This window comes from Paralichthys olivaceus, chromosome 13 (genome assembly GCF_024713975.1).
Source record: "Paralichthys olivaceus isolate ysfri-2021 chromosome 13, ASM2471397v2, whole genome shotgun sequence".
In the NCBI taxonomy this organism is placed as follows: Eukaryota; Metazoa; Chordata; class Actinopteri; order Pleuronectiformes; family Paralichthyidae; genus Paralichthys; species Paralichthys olivaceus.
In genome coordinates, this window is record NC_091105.1 from 13,735,977 (window position 1) to 13,755,165 (window position 19,189).

The following is a 19,189-nucleotide window of genomic DNA, read 5'->3' on the forward strand; positions in this document are numbered from 1 at the left end:
TCAAGATATTGTTCAATAACTTTTTTTCTGAAGGTCATAGAGACTTGGAAGTTGGTTCCATCTCCACTAATGTGGCTCTGCCCGATCCATTGGGACCATCCCCAAGCTTCTACGACCTTCGGAAATGGTGAAACCACCAAATCTATAAAAAAAAAGTACAAGATATTTTTGAATAACTTTTCTTCTGAAAGTCCCAAAGACTTGTGCATTTCATGATTAATAAAGGGTGGCCTGCCACACAACCACACCGAATTTCAGCACGTTTCGAGCAAGCAGCGCGGAGTTATTCCAATTAATCCCTAATATGGGTTAGGGTTGCAATTAGGGTTAGGGTTAGGGTTGCAATTAGGGTTAGGGTTAGGGTTGCTATTAGGGTTAGGGTTAGGGATGAATACCCATTGGAGCTCAAGATATTCTTCAATAACTTTTTTTCTGTAGGTCATAGAGACTTGGAAGTTGGTTCCATCTCCACTAATGTGCCTATGCCCGATCCATTGGTACCACCCCCGAGCTTCTACGACCTTTGGAAGTGGTAGGGTTAGGGTTGTGATTAGTGTTTGATTTTTTGGTTGTGATTAGGGTTAGGGTTAGGGCTGAAAACCTATAGGAGTTCAAGATATTGTTCAATAACTTTTTTTCTGAAGGTCATAGAGACTTGGAAGTTGGTTCCATCTCCACTAATGTGGCTCTGCCCGATCCATTGGGACCATCCCCGAGCTTCTACGACCTTCGGAAATGGTGAAACCACCAAATCTATTAAAAAAAAGTACAAGATATTTTTGAATAACTTTTCTTCTGAAAGTCCTAGAGACTTGTGCATTTCATGATTAATAAAGGGTGGCCTGCCACATAACCACACCGAATTTCAGCACGTTTCGAGCAAGCAGCGCGGAGTTATTCCAATTAATCCCTAATATGGGTTAGGGTTGCAATTAGGGTTAGGGTTGTGATTAGGGTTAGGGTTAGGGTTGCAATTAGGGTTAGGGTTGCTATTAGGGTTAGGGTTAGGGATGAATACCCATTGGAGCTCAAGATATTCTTCAATAACTTTTTTTGTGTAGGTCATAGAGACTTGGAAGTTGGTTCCATCTTCACTAATGTGGCTATGCCCGATCCATTGGTACCACCCCCGAGCTTCTACGGCCTTTGGAAGGGGTAGGGTTAGGGTTGTGATTAGTGTTTGATGTTTTGGTTGTGATTAGGGTTAGGGTTAGGGATGAAAACCTATAGGAGTTCAAGATATTGTTCAATAACTTTTTTTCGGAAGGTCATAGAGACTTGGAAGTTGGTTCCATCTCCACTAATGTGGCTCTGCCCGATCCATTGGGACCATCCCCGAGCTTCTACGACCTTCAGAAATGGTGAAACCACCAAATCTATAAAAAAAAGTACAAGATATTTTTGAATAACTTTTCTTCTGAAAGTCCTAGAGACTTGTGCATTTTATGATTAATAAAGGGTGGCCTGCCACACAATCACACCGAATTTCAGCACGTTTCGAGCAAGCAGCGCGGAGTTATTCCAATTAATCCCTAATATGGGTTAGGGTTGCAATTAGGGTTAGGGTTAGGGTTGTAATTAGGGTTGGGTTAGGGTTAGGGATGATAACCACTCTGAGGTGAGAACTTCTTGAATAACTTTTGTTCTAAAGGTCGTAGAGACTTGAAAGGATGCTCTGTCTACACTAATTGGGGCATTCCTGGTCGATTGGTATCCCTGTGTCTCTACAACTTTCGGAAGGGGTTGAACGGTGAAATTGGAAAAAAAGCTCATGAGTCCACGTGCAGGGGTAAGGGTTGAAATATTCAATGAAATATGATGTACATGCAATATATTGTTTCTTTAACCCTCGTAAATGCCACAAGTCTTTGTGTGGACTGTACGACCTCTCACTCAGTGGACGAAAGCTTCAGCACAACCAGAGCCATATTCATTACTTTGATGCTGTCCAGATTTTCTGTCTGGTGAAAACATACCAAATGTTTGGGGGTTTCCATGTTTTCAGGTGGATTATTGGAGGAAGCTCTTTTTCTCCATGAGTTCATTCATATGCTCATAAAAACCCTCTGAAAGCTGATTGGATATTGTCAGAAGTTTCAGGTTTTCGCTCAACAACAGACGATGATGGTTTAAAGTCCTGAAACAACAGGGATGAAGGCGTCTTGTAAAGCATCAGCTTCCTTTTTCCACACTGTGGAGGGAACTGCATGCTGGAGTAGTGTGGAGGAGACTTTAACTGATGAAGACCTGCCGATGAACTTTCTCAGCAGTGCTGCACCTGAGCAACAAAGCAACAAACAGACAACAAGCCACACATCTCCTCCAGATGAAACTGCACTGTCAGCTTGATCTAATCATTGCCGTTAAAGTGAGACATGTGTTTCCCCTTTACACCCTCAGGATGATGTCATATCCACAAAGTCATATGCTCCCAAAGTGCAGCTTAATTTAAAACATCTTCATATCCTTCAGATTCAGCTGTTGTGTTATACAAGTCTTAAAAGTTTGTCTCGCGTCAGGGTAGAGAGAAAAACAGAGAGAATGCTCGCACCAAACAGATTCATATACATGCAGTGAGAAACTCCCTGTGGATAATGGGTAAGTGGGACATTATAATCGCTCCCTTGGGTAAAAAAAGTTTTTCAGAAGAGGTAATAGCACAGACACCCGGCCAGGGTGAGTTTGATTTGTGTTGTGGCAAGAAATTGTGAAATCTCTGTCATTACTGCACATCTGTCCTGTCATCACCCTCCTTTCACACAGAACCTCAGCCCACACACACACACACACACACACACTCCAAATTAAACCCCAAATTAAATGTCTCAGAAATCTCACACTATATTATCTCTGGTATAAAATTTCTACTGCTGGCATCTAGTTTTGGCAGCTAATAAAGAAATAATAATAACAATTCAAAAACACTCAATGAGTTCAAGCCATTTCTTCTGGCAAGATGTCAGTGACAGTCAAGCTTGACCTGACGACCATAGAGCTGGAATGATGTCCAGATGTTAACTAATATGACTCCCTGCCAAAACAAATCAAGTTGGTGATTATGATGGTACACATTGTTAGATTAAAAACTCATCAGAATAGACCTCAAAACTTAATATTTAACTAGGCAAGAATAAACTCATTGGAGGGTGGAGCATGGGCCAGGTTTTGGGATAGAGCCAGTTTTGTTTTGTTTTTTACTTTCCTTCACGTTTTGAGGTATTTTTCAACATTTTCTCTGGGGAAAACTTTTACAAATTGTTGCAGATCCAGATAATAATCTGATATAATCTGGTTCTGTTGGAAGAAATTATTCAATTTGCATTACATGAACAGTTTGCTCATTAGTGACAGCATGGGAATATGTATATTGCACCAGCAGCATAGAATGAAGAGCATGAATGAATACATTAGCATTTCATTCACACGCAATTTATAAAATTACACAATAACAGCTGTGGTTGGCAACTAGCAAATAAATCATGAGTGTTATCAGATTACTTCCTTTTTCCTTTTATTTTATTATCTTTTATTATGAGAGCGACATGGATGTGTGACATTGTTTGGCCTTAGCCGAGGTACAGTATGTGCTCTACTGAATGCTATTCTTTTCTGTATTGTGCTCACGTCATGCATATTCCCAACAAGGCTGTGTTCAGCCACATAACTGCAAACATTTTCAAACGATATAGTCCTGGTTGCACAGGAGTTTAAGGTGCATATTACATATATACATTTCACACAGGGCAATAGGTGAGAGGTCAATGGAAACTTTGTTCCCCAGAGCCGCCAAAACAGAGTTATGTGTCAAGAGTATAAAACAAAAAGTTAAAATCATTTCACATAAAAAACACGATGAGGTCTAGATTACTTTGTTTTGGCTCCAGAGTTTTGACTGCTCCCAGTAAAGCCACTCTACAACCCTGTGTTTAGCAGATTTCTGCAGAGATAAGTCAGTATATATATATATATATATGTAGTCAGTAATGACACATTCCATACTTCAACATCTGACTATTCTAAAATCTACTTAGACTTCAGTGTGGAGAAGGAATGAAGGGGTGTGACTCAAATCTTAGCAAAATAAACTTTTTCTGGGGTTGGTGGACATAAATGTTGGCTCAAGTGTGTCTAGCGTGACTCATGCAGACCCCAAAATCTGCTAATAATCTATACAATCTGTATCATTTCCACCATCTCCATCTTTGGACCAGCTTTACCAGCGCTCCTTGTGCCTGTGAAGATTTTTGATTTTGACTCAGACAAAATGACATGGATATGGTATCAGTCAAGCAAACAGGGCTGGGTTTCCAGTGGTAACATGGGTGGGAGAACAGGCCAGCCTTTGTTAAAAAGCTTTAGTATCACGGAGGAGAGAGAGGCCATTGTGCTTTAGAAAAGCCTCCTTATGGTTCATGTCCTCAGATTGTAATGGATCCTCAGCCCCAGTTTAACAAGTGCAACTTACTCCTGCCGACAGCATATGCATTTCAATGGGCCTGCTTACGAGAAATGAGCCGCCCTGTTGTCGTCAGCTTATGGGGGAACAAACAATCCCCCATCCATTCTTCCATCGTAAGGAAAGGAGGATAAAGGTCTGAGTCTTTCTGTGAACTGAAAAAATGTCATTTATGATGCCCATGTTAGATTATACAACTTGACTGTGTGAATATTGAAGCCGGGGAGATAGAGATCAAACTGCAGCCCTCAGAACCAAACATTACAATGTCAGCAGGGTTTAAATAAAATAACCACAATACAAAAACAACTGGAGTTTTATCTTTTTTTTTTTTAATCTCACAAAAATGCTTCTGTTTCTGAAAAGAGAAACAGAGTAATCTAGAAAACACTGAATGCACAGTTCTGACTTTACAGATGTTTTTAGAACATTTCATGGTTCATTTTAGGCACTTGGAATCATATCAACATTCCCTTTCTGAAATACAAATACATCTTTGGTCCAGTATGTAATTAAAAAAAACATAAAGCCAGCGTATGAAAATAACACCAGCTTCAAAGTTTGTTTCCTCAAAAATGTATTTCTGACATACATGGTATAAAGCTTCAAAAATACCTTTTTTAATACTTAAATAAGATATTATCACTACATCTCAGAAATGACCAGCAATCTTACAGATGTTTTGCAAGAGAAAAGTGAGAAAAGTTAATGCGTCGGCTCAATCGGATGTACAGCAGTACAAGATTGTTTTAGTTAAGTCACATTTGGCAAACATGGGTTTCCTTTTTATGTATTTTCAGTCAACTTCCTTATAGAGTGATGGAGACACATCCACCTCTAATCGTCTCACAGCCAGTTTAACTACAGGGCAGCCACGTCTGATATGAATTACTGCATGGTGAGACCTGCGGCGGCTGCACGTGTGCAATATAGTAATTACTGAAGTTGATGTCCTGTACATACGGAGCTGGCTGGTAGTAGCACGTGACATTCGTCACAGTGGGGATGGCGTTCTGCTCAGCCAGCACCCTCAGCGCCAGCATGGAGATCAGGCTGAGCGTCTGGCGCCGCTCGTGGCCCATCAGACACACGGTGCTCTCGTCCACCACTTGGTGCAGCGTCATCAGACACTCGTACCGTTTGTGCTCGATCCCAGCAAAGTGGTTTTGCAGGTAGGCCTCCAGCTTCCTCTGCTGCTCGCCTATGTCGGAGAAGTCAATGAAGAAGCGTGAGCACATGTAGCGCTGCATCTGCTTCATGTCCGCCTCTGAGGAGGGTCTGAACCCTCGCACCAGCAGGTGGCAGTACTTCAGTAAACCACCACCTCTGATTTCTTCAGGGCTGCGTGTAGCTATGGTCCTCTGACACAGGTGTTCCATGGCCTCCATGAAGTCCCCGTACACACTCTCCCCGATCACAGTGGGGTGAAAGCTCTCAGACATGGGTGTCTCCGAGCAGCGGTCAAACAGGAGCAGAGAATCAAGGCAAATCTGGAAGGAGTCCACACTGAATTCAAACTGCCGCCGCAAAGAGTCCACAAATTTAAGCTCCACATTCTTGCCCGTGTTGTTGGACAGAGAAATGAGGCTCCAGCGGTCCGTGTCATTACAGACTTTCACCAATTTCTGAACGTAGGCCTCTTTGAGGGTCAGTGCCGTGATGCGTTCCTTAGAGACCCCAGCTGGCAAGAAGTCCAACAGACAGTCCAGCACGACGTCCTTCACCAGACGGAAGGCCTGGTCGTCTTTCAGTGACACACCAAAGATCAGGTCGAGGTCTTTGTAGCCCAGGCCAGTGTCCTGATGGAGCACGTAGCTGGCGGCGGATCCGTTCAGCCTCACATCTTTGACGCACACACCTCTCTCCTCCAGCCTCGCCCGCACAACCTGGACAGGAACAACACCGAAACACAGCTGTATGATTAAAGCTGGACTTTTATTTTCAGAAATCTTACAAACTGCAAAGAATCAAGTTAAACTCTTGATATGTGTCCGAATAAGCAAGGACACTGGAAGTAAGGGTGCTGAGGGGGGTGCAGCACTCCTACTGGCAAGAGGCTGTTACTGCAGGGCAAACATTTTACTAAACAAATCAAACAAAAAAACTAAAATCACCTCACCTACATCTTGACAAAGTAGGCCTAATATTTTTTCATTTGATATTTTTTATATAATATTTCATTTCATTGTCATTTTCTGTGTAACCGTTCTCATTCACAAACATCAAATGCGATATAAATATTGTTAAGCATGAACTGAAGAGATTTCAGTGGTGGTAATACTGGGTCAGATATGTCTTCAAAACAGTGTAAAATATTCAAAAACTTAATAAAATCATGAATTTTGCTGAAGCAGGGTATTTAATAGGACATTATTATACAGACATTCTCAGGACCCCCAACTCTGACTGACTTCCAGCGTCCTTGCTAACAACCTCCACATGGGTAAAGTGAAAATCAATTTGTTTGCAAGAGCGAGTTCAATTTCATCACCTAGAGAGGCCACACAAAGAGCAGGGGCAGAGTGGGAGAGTTTGTGCTGCAGGTCCACCTCCCTCTGGGTCAGATTGTTTTATTTTACGATAGAAAACGGTTCTAAGATTTATAATCTTGAACTGCAACCACGAGTTAGTGAGCACCAGTGGGTTGGAGGAGCAGCATCCAAAGAAAATAACTTCAGCTTAAGGCCAAATGTCACAACGTCAGGTTATTGAGGCGAAGCTTTTCCCTCCCTCTGTTCCTGTGAAATGTTTAAACGAGGGAATCCCACCTCGGTGCAGGAACATGATGATAGCTGCTAACAAACATGAATGGAAAACATGTCCGAGCCCCTGAAGTGAGACATCAAATGTAGATTTTGAAACGTTGCCTGAGGGGAAATGACCCCGCTGCATACTCAAGTCACAGCTGCAGCTTCACTGTAACATCTGGCCAGCTGTTTGAGAGGTTTCTCAAATCAATTCCACAGCAGGAAGACTTGATGCAAACCCTGATTTGTGTCAGCAGACTGTAACAACAACTGCAGACACTTCCAACTGTTGAACCCACAGTACTAATTGCTTGTTACTGGCAACGCAATCTTAAATCTCCCCAACTGGCACTGACCTGTCAGGTTAGAGCGATCTGTTAACTCTCTCTCCCATGGTGATCAGATAACAAGCTGGCTCTATTTATACATACTGGGTCAGGCTGGTGACAAACAGACATCTAAAGTCAGCCCTTCACACAGGAAGGACCAAAGATCATAATAATAGGATAACTTTCACTCAGCCGTAGGTCGGTTCAAATTCCAATCAGATGCAATTATAATGTGGGTTGGTTTTTTTCTACTTCTGTGGTTGATACGTCAGAGCAGTCAGAGTGAAATCCAGCCTCAAGCCTACTCTCAGCACCTCTAGTCTGACTACAGGTTGTCAAGTGAAATCATACACAGGAGTGAGGGAGTGAGTGGGTTGAGCACAGACATGCCTCTGCTGGCTTTACATTAGATTCTACAGGAAACACGACTCCTGTCTAATCAAGTCTAACTTTTTTTTTTAGAAAAATAAATGAATAAAACAAAAAACGTATGTCTGGTTCCTCATACTAAGTTGTGAAGCAGTTAAAGCAGAGGGTGTTATTATCTTATATTGTCTATAACTTCTCTTTGGACTCTCACTCCCAATGATGCTGCAGTGGACATTAGGGCCTGTCTATGGAACAAAGGTCCACTCTCTCTTTCACACCCCCTTCGAATCAACTGCATCATAAAAACCTATTAAATACACATTAAAAGCAGGAAATAGTCTCAGTCTGGCTCATCACTCCAGGAGATTTACTGTTGATGGATGTTTTTGGCAGGTTTTGGCTAAATAAAATTACATGAGCTTTCCACAGATGCAGGGGCAACATGAGATTCCCCCATGTGGGGGCTTAAACCTGTATTTAAGCCTCCTGAACGCTCAATGGAGAATTCATATTTCCATAACCACAAGCATGGAACTCTGGTGCAGCCCATACTGAATATGCCGATGCGTAAATGAAATGGAAAACAAGGATTATGTATCAGGTAACAAGAGACAGGATTTTGTTAGGGACTGGCTGCATGTTCAATGTGGAATCCTATACCAGAGCGTTTACCATTACCATTAAATGCACAGGCAGCTACCACACTGTGTGGAGACACCAGCGGTGGAGGTGAAATGCGATCCGGCCACAGTGAATGAGATGCTGGAAATGTGGATGGGACTTAAGCATATGTCTGCTTCATGGATTTTAAAATGAGAAGGAGGGGAGATGTGAGGCCTGATTCACTCAATCCAAAACATTCCTTCAATCCTTTATTATCATACACCGAAAATTAAGTGCCCCAATGGTACAATTAGTCCCATAACTTAAAAATAAATACACAAAAACACTATGATTTTTCATTTCTTACAAATCTACATGATGCTCTTTCATTATACCACCTGCTGGATGCAAGTGGCATTAAAGTAGTGTCTCTAACAGGAAAGACATTCTGGACGCACAATTTGCCTGAGATAGAATAATCTTCAAAAATATATTTTTTTAAAGCATCAGGGAATGCGATCTAAAAAAAAGTTTATTTGAAATGTTTCAGTTTAATCAGTTGTTAATGTTATCGCAGTGAGAGAATAAATGATCCACAGGTTTCTCGGGATTCACGACCTGCCCACATGCTGCAGGTGTAATATTTGCTTATGTATAAATATGTCAAAAAGTCTTACAGAAAATATTTTCATACTCAACAACAACTGAGATGGTAAATGTGACTTTCGTGCACATGTGCGTCCCTGCATGCGGGTGTCTGTGGGGTTTCGTACCTGGACGATCTGGCGGGGCTGCACGGACAGCGTGGGGAAGTTTCCTCGGCCATGGATGGGCACAGCTTCCCCGAGGATCGAGTCCAGGCGCCGCACTTGATCCCAAGACAGCACGCAGAACCTCCGACTCACATCCGACGCATCACCGCACGACATGGCGAGGTTCACTGTCAGACCCTCCCCCCCAAATAAAGAGAAATAAAGTGATCTGGCAGAATGCGCTGCAGACTCAGTCTCCTTCTTCTTATCTTCGAATACAGGCAGTTTAATCCCTGTGGATCAGTCCTGGTTGCAGAGTTGTGGGAAAGTTCAGGCTCAGGTGGTGGAGGGTCGCTGGGGTCTGGGTCTGCCTCTTCCTCCGGTGTGAGCAGCTGAAATCCGGTGAGTCTGTAAAGGAGCGATTCATAAAGAAGGTCCGCAGGGTTTAAAGCCACCTCATTAGCATGAGCCCTGTGATTGGCTGCTGTGTTTGGTCATTGATTATGGACGCCCCGTCCACGGGGAACGCCCCCCTGTGACGCACATGTGATTGACCCCGCCCCCTCTTCTGCTAACAGGGTCTTCCCTCCACAAGATCATGATCTTATCTTCTCCAATGCAGCACAGGAATATTACTGTCATAAGTTATATGTATATATAGGTAATTTATATATAAAAAAGTATATAGTACAAATGGATTACAGAGGCCAACATCCACTCATTCCCATGATGCATTTCCCTTATTCAGCAAGCTCGTGTTAATTCGCCCGTGCAAATGTGAACTGGTCTGTCGATGCTGGGTGAGTATTTTCTATTTGCCCAGGGAATGTTTGCAGAGCATGCAGGATGTTTTTGCAGCAACGCCCTGCTTTTACCGTCACACCCGCAGAGAGAATATCCAGAAAGCTCCAGTCCATGTTTGCTAACCTCCAGGCCAGTCTGACAATGTACTTCATAGTTTAATTGTGAGTCCTTACAACAAAATGTGTGGGCCACCTTGCTACACCTCATCCCCTTGTATATGACTGTTTGGGGGAAAAAACATTTGGTTTGTGTTACATTTGAATCATTAATAGGGGCACGGCAATTATATTCACACAAATGTAATTAGATTATTTTACAATCCATTCATTCAATTTTATATTTATCACTGCTCTATGGGTAAAACTATTTGTTAATTTTTTTTGGTATATTTTCTTTTTTGTCACTTTTATATTCATACATACATAAAATCATCAACATTGGGACAAATATAGGCCACATGACCTTTTCCTAAGCATTCTTAGACTCTTTATATATAAACTGTTAAATCTTAAGCTAATGCCTCTTTAGGCTGGTTATTAATCATTGTCACAGATTTTACATAAAAATTAGATTTCACAAAAGGTCAAGACAAGTTTTTCAAATTAATCATACAGCAAATTAAATATGTGACATGGAGTTTACTTTAGGAAAGCCTCTGAAAGATGTTGCACAGATGGCTAATGCTTCTCTGCTATGCTAGGCTAGATAGCTTTTAGCCAGGACCTGTCTATCTGATTTTACAGACTTATTTGTGTGGTACAACATAAAGTTTTCAAATCCATTGTTAAGATGTTGCTGCATGAAAATAGATAACAGGAAATAGGGAAAAGTGAAAAAAATATTTTTTAGCTAAAGCTTTGTCACCTGATAGCATGGAGCTCAATGAATCTATTTAGTTTTTAAATCTGTTTTCTTAGTCTTGCAACATTTACGTGTTGTTTTTCTAAATTTTAGAATTTTTACTTATTATTATGGTAAACACATAATAATAAGTCAGTTTCTTTACAAGTCAAAGTATGGATTTACTCTTGCATTTGTTAGTATACTCGAGAATCATCTACAACAACATGTGTATTATGCCAAAGAAAATACTGAAAAAAGACATTTCTAAATACGTAAGAGTCTCTTGCCTCCCTGTTTTATTCGTCATGTCATAATAAAATGATAAATCGTATTTATAGGCCCAGTAACTGATACTTAAAAGTGAGTCCATAAAGCGTTTTGTAAAATCCATCATCTATTTCATTGAAAACAAGAAGCTGCTTGTCAGCAGTATGAGTATTTAAACTACGATAGCAGGCTATTCAAACCGTAAAGTGTTGCTTGCTAATCACACATTGTTATTGGCCCTTATCATTTTTAGTAGATGGACATATTTAAAGTGGGGAGCTGTTACCTTTCAGATGTTTGTTTATGCAGCCAGTGGAAAATTAAAGCCCACAAGCCACACGAACAATCATTCATTTAATTTGCTCGTGATTGTGCAGGGGTTTATGACAGAGCTCCGATGACCCGCGATGCCCTTTGCGTTGCGGCTTTCCATTTACGCTTTCAGAAGCCTCGTTGCCACGTCTTTCCACCCGGCCTCCTTATCTGGACTGTTCTTTTATTTGCTTTGGTGCAGATGCAGAGGCATTCCTCCAGTCCGAACAGAACATTTGTTGGACTTTAAGGCCTCGTGCTGTGTGTATTTGTCCATCTGCAGAAAAAATGTGTTCACATATTAAATTGCTTTATATAGCTGCTGGATCATATGTTATCTTCCATTTCTTTCAGGAGTGCTCTGTGGTCACGTTGTCATAGCCCTCATCCTGTAGTGTGTAGCTTATTATGTGTTTAAATGCACAAAATATCCCTTAATAAGGGACCTCACACAATAGTAGACATTACTCATAAAGGTAGATGTTTCTCTTACAGTGGTGAGAAGGCCTTAAGACTAAGTACCAAGTGAATATTACACGTAAAATGTTTGGTAATTTCCTCTTTTAAATTGACCCAAATACATCATTGTGTATTAAATCCTCAACTTCTAATACCTCTTCACACAGTGTGTTAGTGCACCTGTAAAATGTTTACAAGAGAGTAAAGTTCATTTCATGATTGATCTGATGTGTTTTTAGTGATGCAGCAATAAAACACAGACAGACGGAAATACAAGCTCTTACGCACTCAGGCCCGCACATCACAACGACCTGCCCAAACCTACGTGTGTGTGTGTGTGTGTTTGTGTGTGTGCGGTTAACACACTTTTTCTCAACAACGCACAGCTGGAGGTTGACACTATCTCTCTGGGCCACAGAGAGGTCAGGACGTGGGCGCACAATGGATTTGGTCTCCACAAAAGATCAGTTCAAATCCATGTGATGTCAACATAATCCTGTTTCCATGGCAACAGCATCCGTTGGTTATCGGGCAGCCGGGCAGAGGCGTCTCCAGTTGAGGGTCCGGCAGAGGCTGATGTGAGACATCTGCGTCACCCGACTATAAATAACCCTGCTGTGTGGCAGCTGTGCATCCTGGGAGCGGAGCCAGCATTTACCTGAATGTGAAACACTTGGGGAAGGTAGAACAATGACGACAGATAAATGTCAGGCGGCCTGACATTCTCAGGTTCCCTCACAGACACATGTGAGAGAGAGTCAGTCGGATGCAAAGTGAAGACATTCATTCAGTGGAAGAAAAACTATCAAGACAACAACATTTTAAAACACAGTCTTGAATTGTTCACACAGTTTGGTTTTAAAAACTCTGTTACCTTTGATAATTTATGTTATTGTGACTTTAAGCTCTGTTTATCCCTGTGTTGACATCCTGCTTGAGCCATGACAACTGAGACTGTGAGTCCTGTGGGTGCGGTGAGGTAGCCACTCAAACACACCTTAAACAAATGAAGCATTAAAACACAGGTGTATGTTCCCCTCCTAGCCATGATCAAACAATCTGATGGTCCTTGATACATTCTGTAATATTACAGAGCTTGTTTAAGACATTTGTGCTCAGAGGCTGAGAAAAGACATGAAAGACGTGTATTGATTTATCATATTTCATTTTATTTATTTGTCTTTGCCTCATGGAAAAGAAGAGGAGCCAAGCTGTGGACAAGAGCTCTTCCAGGAGACATATGATTACAGTATTTTGTAAAAGCATGGCTGGAAATCGATGTTACTAGACAACGAGCCGTGACACCGATCGACTGAGAGAGATCATTCTCTGTCACATCTGATCAATTGTGAAAATTCTACTTTTCTTACACTTCCTACAGTTAAAGTAAAATCATTCTCCCAGAAAACACTTCCTCCATTAGACACTGTGCACATTCAGACACGTTACAGCAGAGGAGCAAGCGTTTGCTATTATTAGAGGCTGCATCATGTGTAACTTTGGACGGTGTTGCCATAGCTAAAATAGCGATGCAGCTGCTGTTACTGCATTTCATGTCTGACATATACACTGCATGTTTAATTCTGAAGCAGAATCGCCTTTGATTTCGCGAATGAATGAATCAAACCGGCGGCTATCGAAAGGCCTGGGTCTGTGATGGCAGCACATAACCTGACTATACACCCAGGTTGAGGTGACCTGTTTGCCTGGACACCACCTGCGATAGAGGGAACGTGCGATAAGAGAGGTACGTTTACTTTTCCGGATTGCTCGAGATGACAAATCTATGGGACAGTGGAACAAGGTTACGCAAGCAGCCGCGCTGCTGACGTCAGACTGCCTGCGCTGCCTGCTTGATTGATTACACTAGTGCTTGGCGGAGCTGTGTGCAGTGTGCCAGGAAGAGCAACACACAGAAAACACCATAGATTCAAGTGGCGTCACGGCATACACCTGTAGTGAGAGAGCACAAAGATGAAATGTGAAAAAGTACAGACACTATTTTCTGTTTATCTGATCTTAGCTTTGTTTGCTATTGTTAGACATGAATGTGATTATAAGCCAGAGTTGCAAATGGTCTTATGTCACAGACTCTGCTTTGTTTTTAACCTCATTTTTACTGATTTCATAACGACTTATTCTCTCTTTTCTTTTTATCCTTGGATCATTCACCCTGCAGGTCCACGGTTATACCACAGTCTGGGCCATATCTTTCGATAAGGTTATTGCATAGTTCAAGTGCTCTGAAGCTCAACGGTCAAATATAGTGTTAGACTATAAGTGTTATGCAAGGCCCAGATCACTTTACCCTCTGAATGAGTGGGAAGGCGAAAAGGAGGAGGAAAAAGAAAACGTTGACCCCCGGTGAAGTTGTGCAGACTGTGGATGACATTACAGGGAAAAAAAGGAAAATAGGGCTCATTCAACAGTGGCCGAGTGTTTAGGAACATGGATCTATTCAGAGGTGTACGAGAAAGCAAGATGAGAAATTCCTTCAGAGCATGTGATGAAAGTATAGTTTCCTCGTAGCTGAGGGAGTCGTACACATATTTCCTTGATATTTTCTTCTTCTCTTTTTCTTAAATCCTGACTCTCTGGATGTGTTCACCCACGTGACTTATTTCTGTTTAAAGAAAGGTATGTACGGCCCCGGTAATGAAACACCCTCACCATCCTCCATATGTCTGGAACGTCCCAACTTGGTCAGATTCCTTGACCAGAGCTTATATCGCGTCACGCAACGGCCCCTAACGCACCCCACTAGGACATTTAGGGTCCCTGCAGCAAATTACTTTGTCAAATACTTTACAAAAAGAAAATACCCCACCCCCATTGGCATCGCGTCCCAGCTTTGGTGTAGATGAATGGTTCCTTCTGGACTCTAATTCCAGTATTATTCTCGTCCAAGCCAATACGACTAACTGCACTACAGGGACGAATAATCAACTTGACAACTGCTTACAATGTGCAGATACCTCTGAGTCAACAAACGTAACCATAATAAAATCTTATGAAATAAACTTCTGTTCTGTAATTTTCTTAACACATGGCGTGGACATCACACATTAAACAGTACAGAGAGGAGAGGCAGCTGATTCTACTTTCTGGAGCATTTACGTACCAGAAGTGAGAGGGAAACCCCTATTTGGTAGCAAGCTCTGATTTCATTCCCAGAAATCCAGCTCCTCAAACCCCTGTCCAGTAGCTGAGAGAAAAACACAGCCCGAGGGGCGATAAAGAGTGGAACACGTGGGGGAGCGATTGTGCCAATGCACAGGGGGACACCTTTGGAGTCGAGCGCAGCACAGATATGGAGCAGATCCCTCAGGGATGATGTCTGTTAAGGTCATGATCACTGACTCATGTCACTGATACTGCTGATCTGAAAACGACGGACCCAGTTTTACCTCTCAGTCAGGTCAAAAAAGAGCAAATATTCAAAAATATTACAGCAGAATGTTTCTCAGATCATCATCCAGATTTCTTAAGTCCTCCCTCTGGAAGGCTTTTGGAATCAGGCGAACACATATCCCATCATGCCACAGGGGTCAGAGAGGACCAGCTGGCTGTTAAAGATTCATGCTGGGTTCTCTGGTGACGGGTTGAGTTTTATGCGACGCTGTAAATGGAAGCATGCAGGCTTGTTGTAAACATGCTCTTAGATACGCAGTCAAGAGCGATGAGGATCGGCCGCGGTTCAGACGTTGTGGTTTGTGTTTTAGATCAACACACCTCTCGACGTTCACCTCGACGTCTCAAACGTTTAACTGCACAATTACAAACCCAAAGGTCTGGCTCTGAATATCTATGTGTCTGTGTGTCTGGGCTTCTTCTCTCCACTTTACATAACGTCTTTCTTAAGTAACATAGGTCAACGTGATAATGGAGCAATATGCAGCATTTAACCCGCTCTTGCCTCATGAAACTGAACTGTGGCCTGAAGTCAAACATGCTGGGACCAGAGCAGGTCTGGTCATGTCCTCTCAGTGACTCAGCACGCTCTGTCTCTCTGTCCCTCACCTTCTCCCACTCCCCTCTGTCACTTTATAGTAGGTGCAGTGTAAACCCAGGTCATGACCACGTGCAAATAAAGTTCAGTGGCCTTTAATGGTTATTGCACAACCGTTTTCTGTTAACATACTTATTCTTCTTACACTCTACCTGCCTGAGAGCCCATACACTTTGTCTAATGCTATGGAGGAAGAAATATTTAAAGCCTTTATTCACAAGGAGAATCCTGTGTTAAATATTTTACTATGGCAAATGTACAAGTAAAAATACACAAACACAGCAAATGGGTTCCAGCAGTGTTACGATATATATATTATACTCTGAGATTAGTGAGGCATTAACATGGAAGTGGTATTTTACCATTGTAGCTGGCTGCACTGCAATGACATTTTCACTATATTTACCTTTTAACAATATATTGTAAAAATCCTCTTCTGCAAAATAACCACAGCCTTCAGATAAAGTTACAGGAATGAAGTATAGTAGTAGTATCATACTCAACTACTACAATAATATGTAAGTGAAAGTTACTTTCAACTACTGTTTAAATTAATCTAAACATTATGTGCAATAGGAGGGTTAGCTAGCAAAGGTGGACAATATCAGTATAAAATATTCCAATATGGTCTCTTTTTTTATGAAATACAATCCACTCAGATAATATAAATGTAAAAAATTCAAGTAAAGGAAGATAAAAAATAATTTTCCCTTGGACATTTTTAATGTCTCAGGACTAAAACTAAACTGTTAAATTAAAAAAGAAAAGATGGGAAAATACACTTCACCTCTTACTAAAGATTGTAGTTGTTTATAGGGAACGTCTCCCAACCTTGACTGAAATTGAAAAGGTACTTAAAATAATATTTATATGTTGTTCTACTTTTACTCTACAATTCTACATTTCAAGTGTTAATAATTGGTAAAAACTTGTTTCATGATGTGTATTACGATGTATCATGATGTGAGTGGGTGTTACATCACTGTGTAATACAGTGGAAGCTATGTGTGGAGATAAAACTCATCAACATACTAGATATCTTCAAAACAAGTCAGGCTTGAAAACAGTGCAGCATCAAGAAATAAACAATGATGTGTTATCTGCTAGCAGCCGAGTCTTGATATAATAAAATGTCCGCAACCAAAGCATTTTTCAGTGGATTGATTGAGGCCATATCAAGCAGTAGGCATGATAACAGCTGCTGTGATAAGGTCTGACCCACTGGTACCTTGGTACACTAATCCAGCTCCATGGCACATATTCAGGTTTCCATGGGGAGCTCTTTCCACTTCACTGTGCACGGCCGACGTTTTTCCACTGCAGGAACCGTGGAGAACGTTTTTTTACATATTCGTTTATCTAATCTGTACACTGAGAAAATAAGAAAAAAAACTCAACCAGGCTACTAGATCTGGCAGCTAAGCAGATATGACATCTTGGAAAAGTGGAATTTGTTTATGATTGGAGGATGTCAGTCAAGGCTACTTATCAAGATCAAGACTTTTACAAGAGGAACAGTTGCTGCTGAGATATACAGGGGCAGCCCTGTCTGCAATAATTAGGTAACAATGTAAAGTGTAGGAGTATTTGACTGACCATCACAAACTTGGGGGGCCGTCCAAGAACAGAAACGTTACCTTCCTATTGTCATGTGTATGAACAGTGTGCACTTTGTTTATAATTACCTCCACAGAGGAGGTTATGTTTTTTTTGTTTGTCAGTTATCAGGATTGGTCAAAAAACTGCTGGACTGTTTACGACGAAACTGGGAGGAAAGATACCGTATGGGTCAGAGGAGAACCCATGCAATGTTGTTGAGACTCCGGGTTAAAGGGCGGATCCCAACATTTTTTTTCACTTTTTGTAACTTTGCAAGATAGAGTGGTTTTGGGGCGTTTTCTCCAATTTCCCAGGGGAAAAAATCATAAATGTTGATGAAAAAAATCAGGGACATTGTGTGGAGTGATATCTATGAACGTGTTCAATCTGATTTAATTCAAGGGGGCTGGTGGGTTTTGGCTGCAGAATGCGCTCCACTGAGTGCTATCTAGTTATAATTGCCTTGTTTATTACGCAAAAGGTTTGGAGTGGATCCGGCTTGACAGACAGATCTAGGATTTCTTCTTCACTCTCTTTCACATGGTGGGATAGGGTGCTCGCCTCGGTGGAGGCATGTGCTCGCTGATCACCCTTCTAGTTTTGATAATAGCATAAAAGATTGGAATGATCTGGTTTGATATATGTTTCGATGCCCCCAAAGTTCCTTGAAACACTCCTGGGCATAGAAAGCTGTTTACAGTCAAATCAACACATGGAATGCACTAACCCAAGAATAACACTGGCGTAATCCATCATAAGATATATGTACAGATAGACTTACGGCTGAGGTGCCCAAATCCCTAGATAATCAAATCCTCCCTTGTTACACCCAGAGGAATTCACAGAAAAGCCCTTTGTAAGTACAGACCAAACTCCACACACACACACACACACACACACACACACACACACACACTGCATTGCCATGGACATTCTGTGAGGAAATCTTTATCACCTTTGGTTTCAGATAGGATGCCTGAGTTGCAAAATTCCGCTCTGCTATGACCCTGTTTGTAAGATCAACACCCTCCTGCCTTTTTTCTAAGAAATTCTATCCACTTGCAGGAAAACACAAGTATAAGAACTGCGGACGACATTGGTTGTTGTTACACTCCAACATCCAGGATTCAGATTATCTTCACCACCATATGTGCAAGCTGCCCGCAGGATTCAGTTGTTTCATGTTTCACTGGCACAGGCAACAAACTGTGCCTGCTGGCAGCTGCTTGGCTCTGCTCAGTGCATGGTTAATTATATCCAGTTTGACCGGCCAGCACATAGAGAACACACTCTGCACATCAACGCAGCAGCGATGCTGATGGTGCCGCCCCCCCCTGACCGTGAGTAACCTGCTCTGTTCAGACCAGCGAGCGATGAGGAAAAGACTTGTGAGAGCATGACACACGGCTGCACACATGACAGCAGGGCCTAAAGTGGCTCGCTGAAGAGGAACGAGCACGATGACTCAAAGTGGATGTGGATGACAGCCGTAGGTGAAGCGGTAAAAGGTTTTTTTTCTTCCAAGAGCTGGAATTTATTAGTTTTAAGTGAAAGAGGTGGCTCCCTGTCATGTTGCTCATGAGAAAGACAAACTTGATCAAACAAGGGAAAGAATCCCATCAGACACTGAAGTTTTGATA

The 19,189-nt window shown here is 41.8% G+C and overlaps 1 protein-coding gene across 1 annotated transcript; it reads right to left on the reverse strand.

Annotated features, from left to right (window-relative positions):
- Positions 1-4,766: 4,766 nt before the first annotated feature.
- On the reverse strand, positions 4,767-9,676 carry tent5ba (terminal nucleotidyltransferase 5ba). Its single transcript, XM_020107838.2, has 2 exons — positions 9,278-9,676; positions 4,767-6,342 (listed from the first exon to the last, which is right to left on the reverse strand). The coding sequence occupies exons 1-2, from the start codon at positions 9,431-9,433 to the stop codon at positions 5,314-5,316; spliced, it is 1,185 nt and encodes a 394-aa protein (XP_019963397.1). The 5' UTR covers positions 9,434-9,676; the 3' UTR covers positions 4,767-5,313.
- Between the last annotated feature and the right edge of the window lie 9,513 nt (positions 9,677-19,189).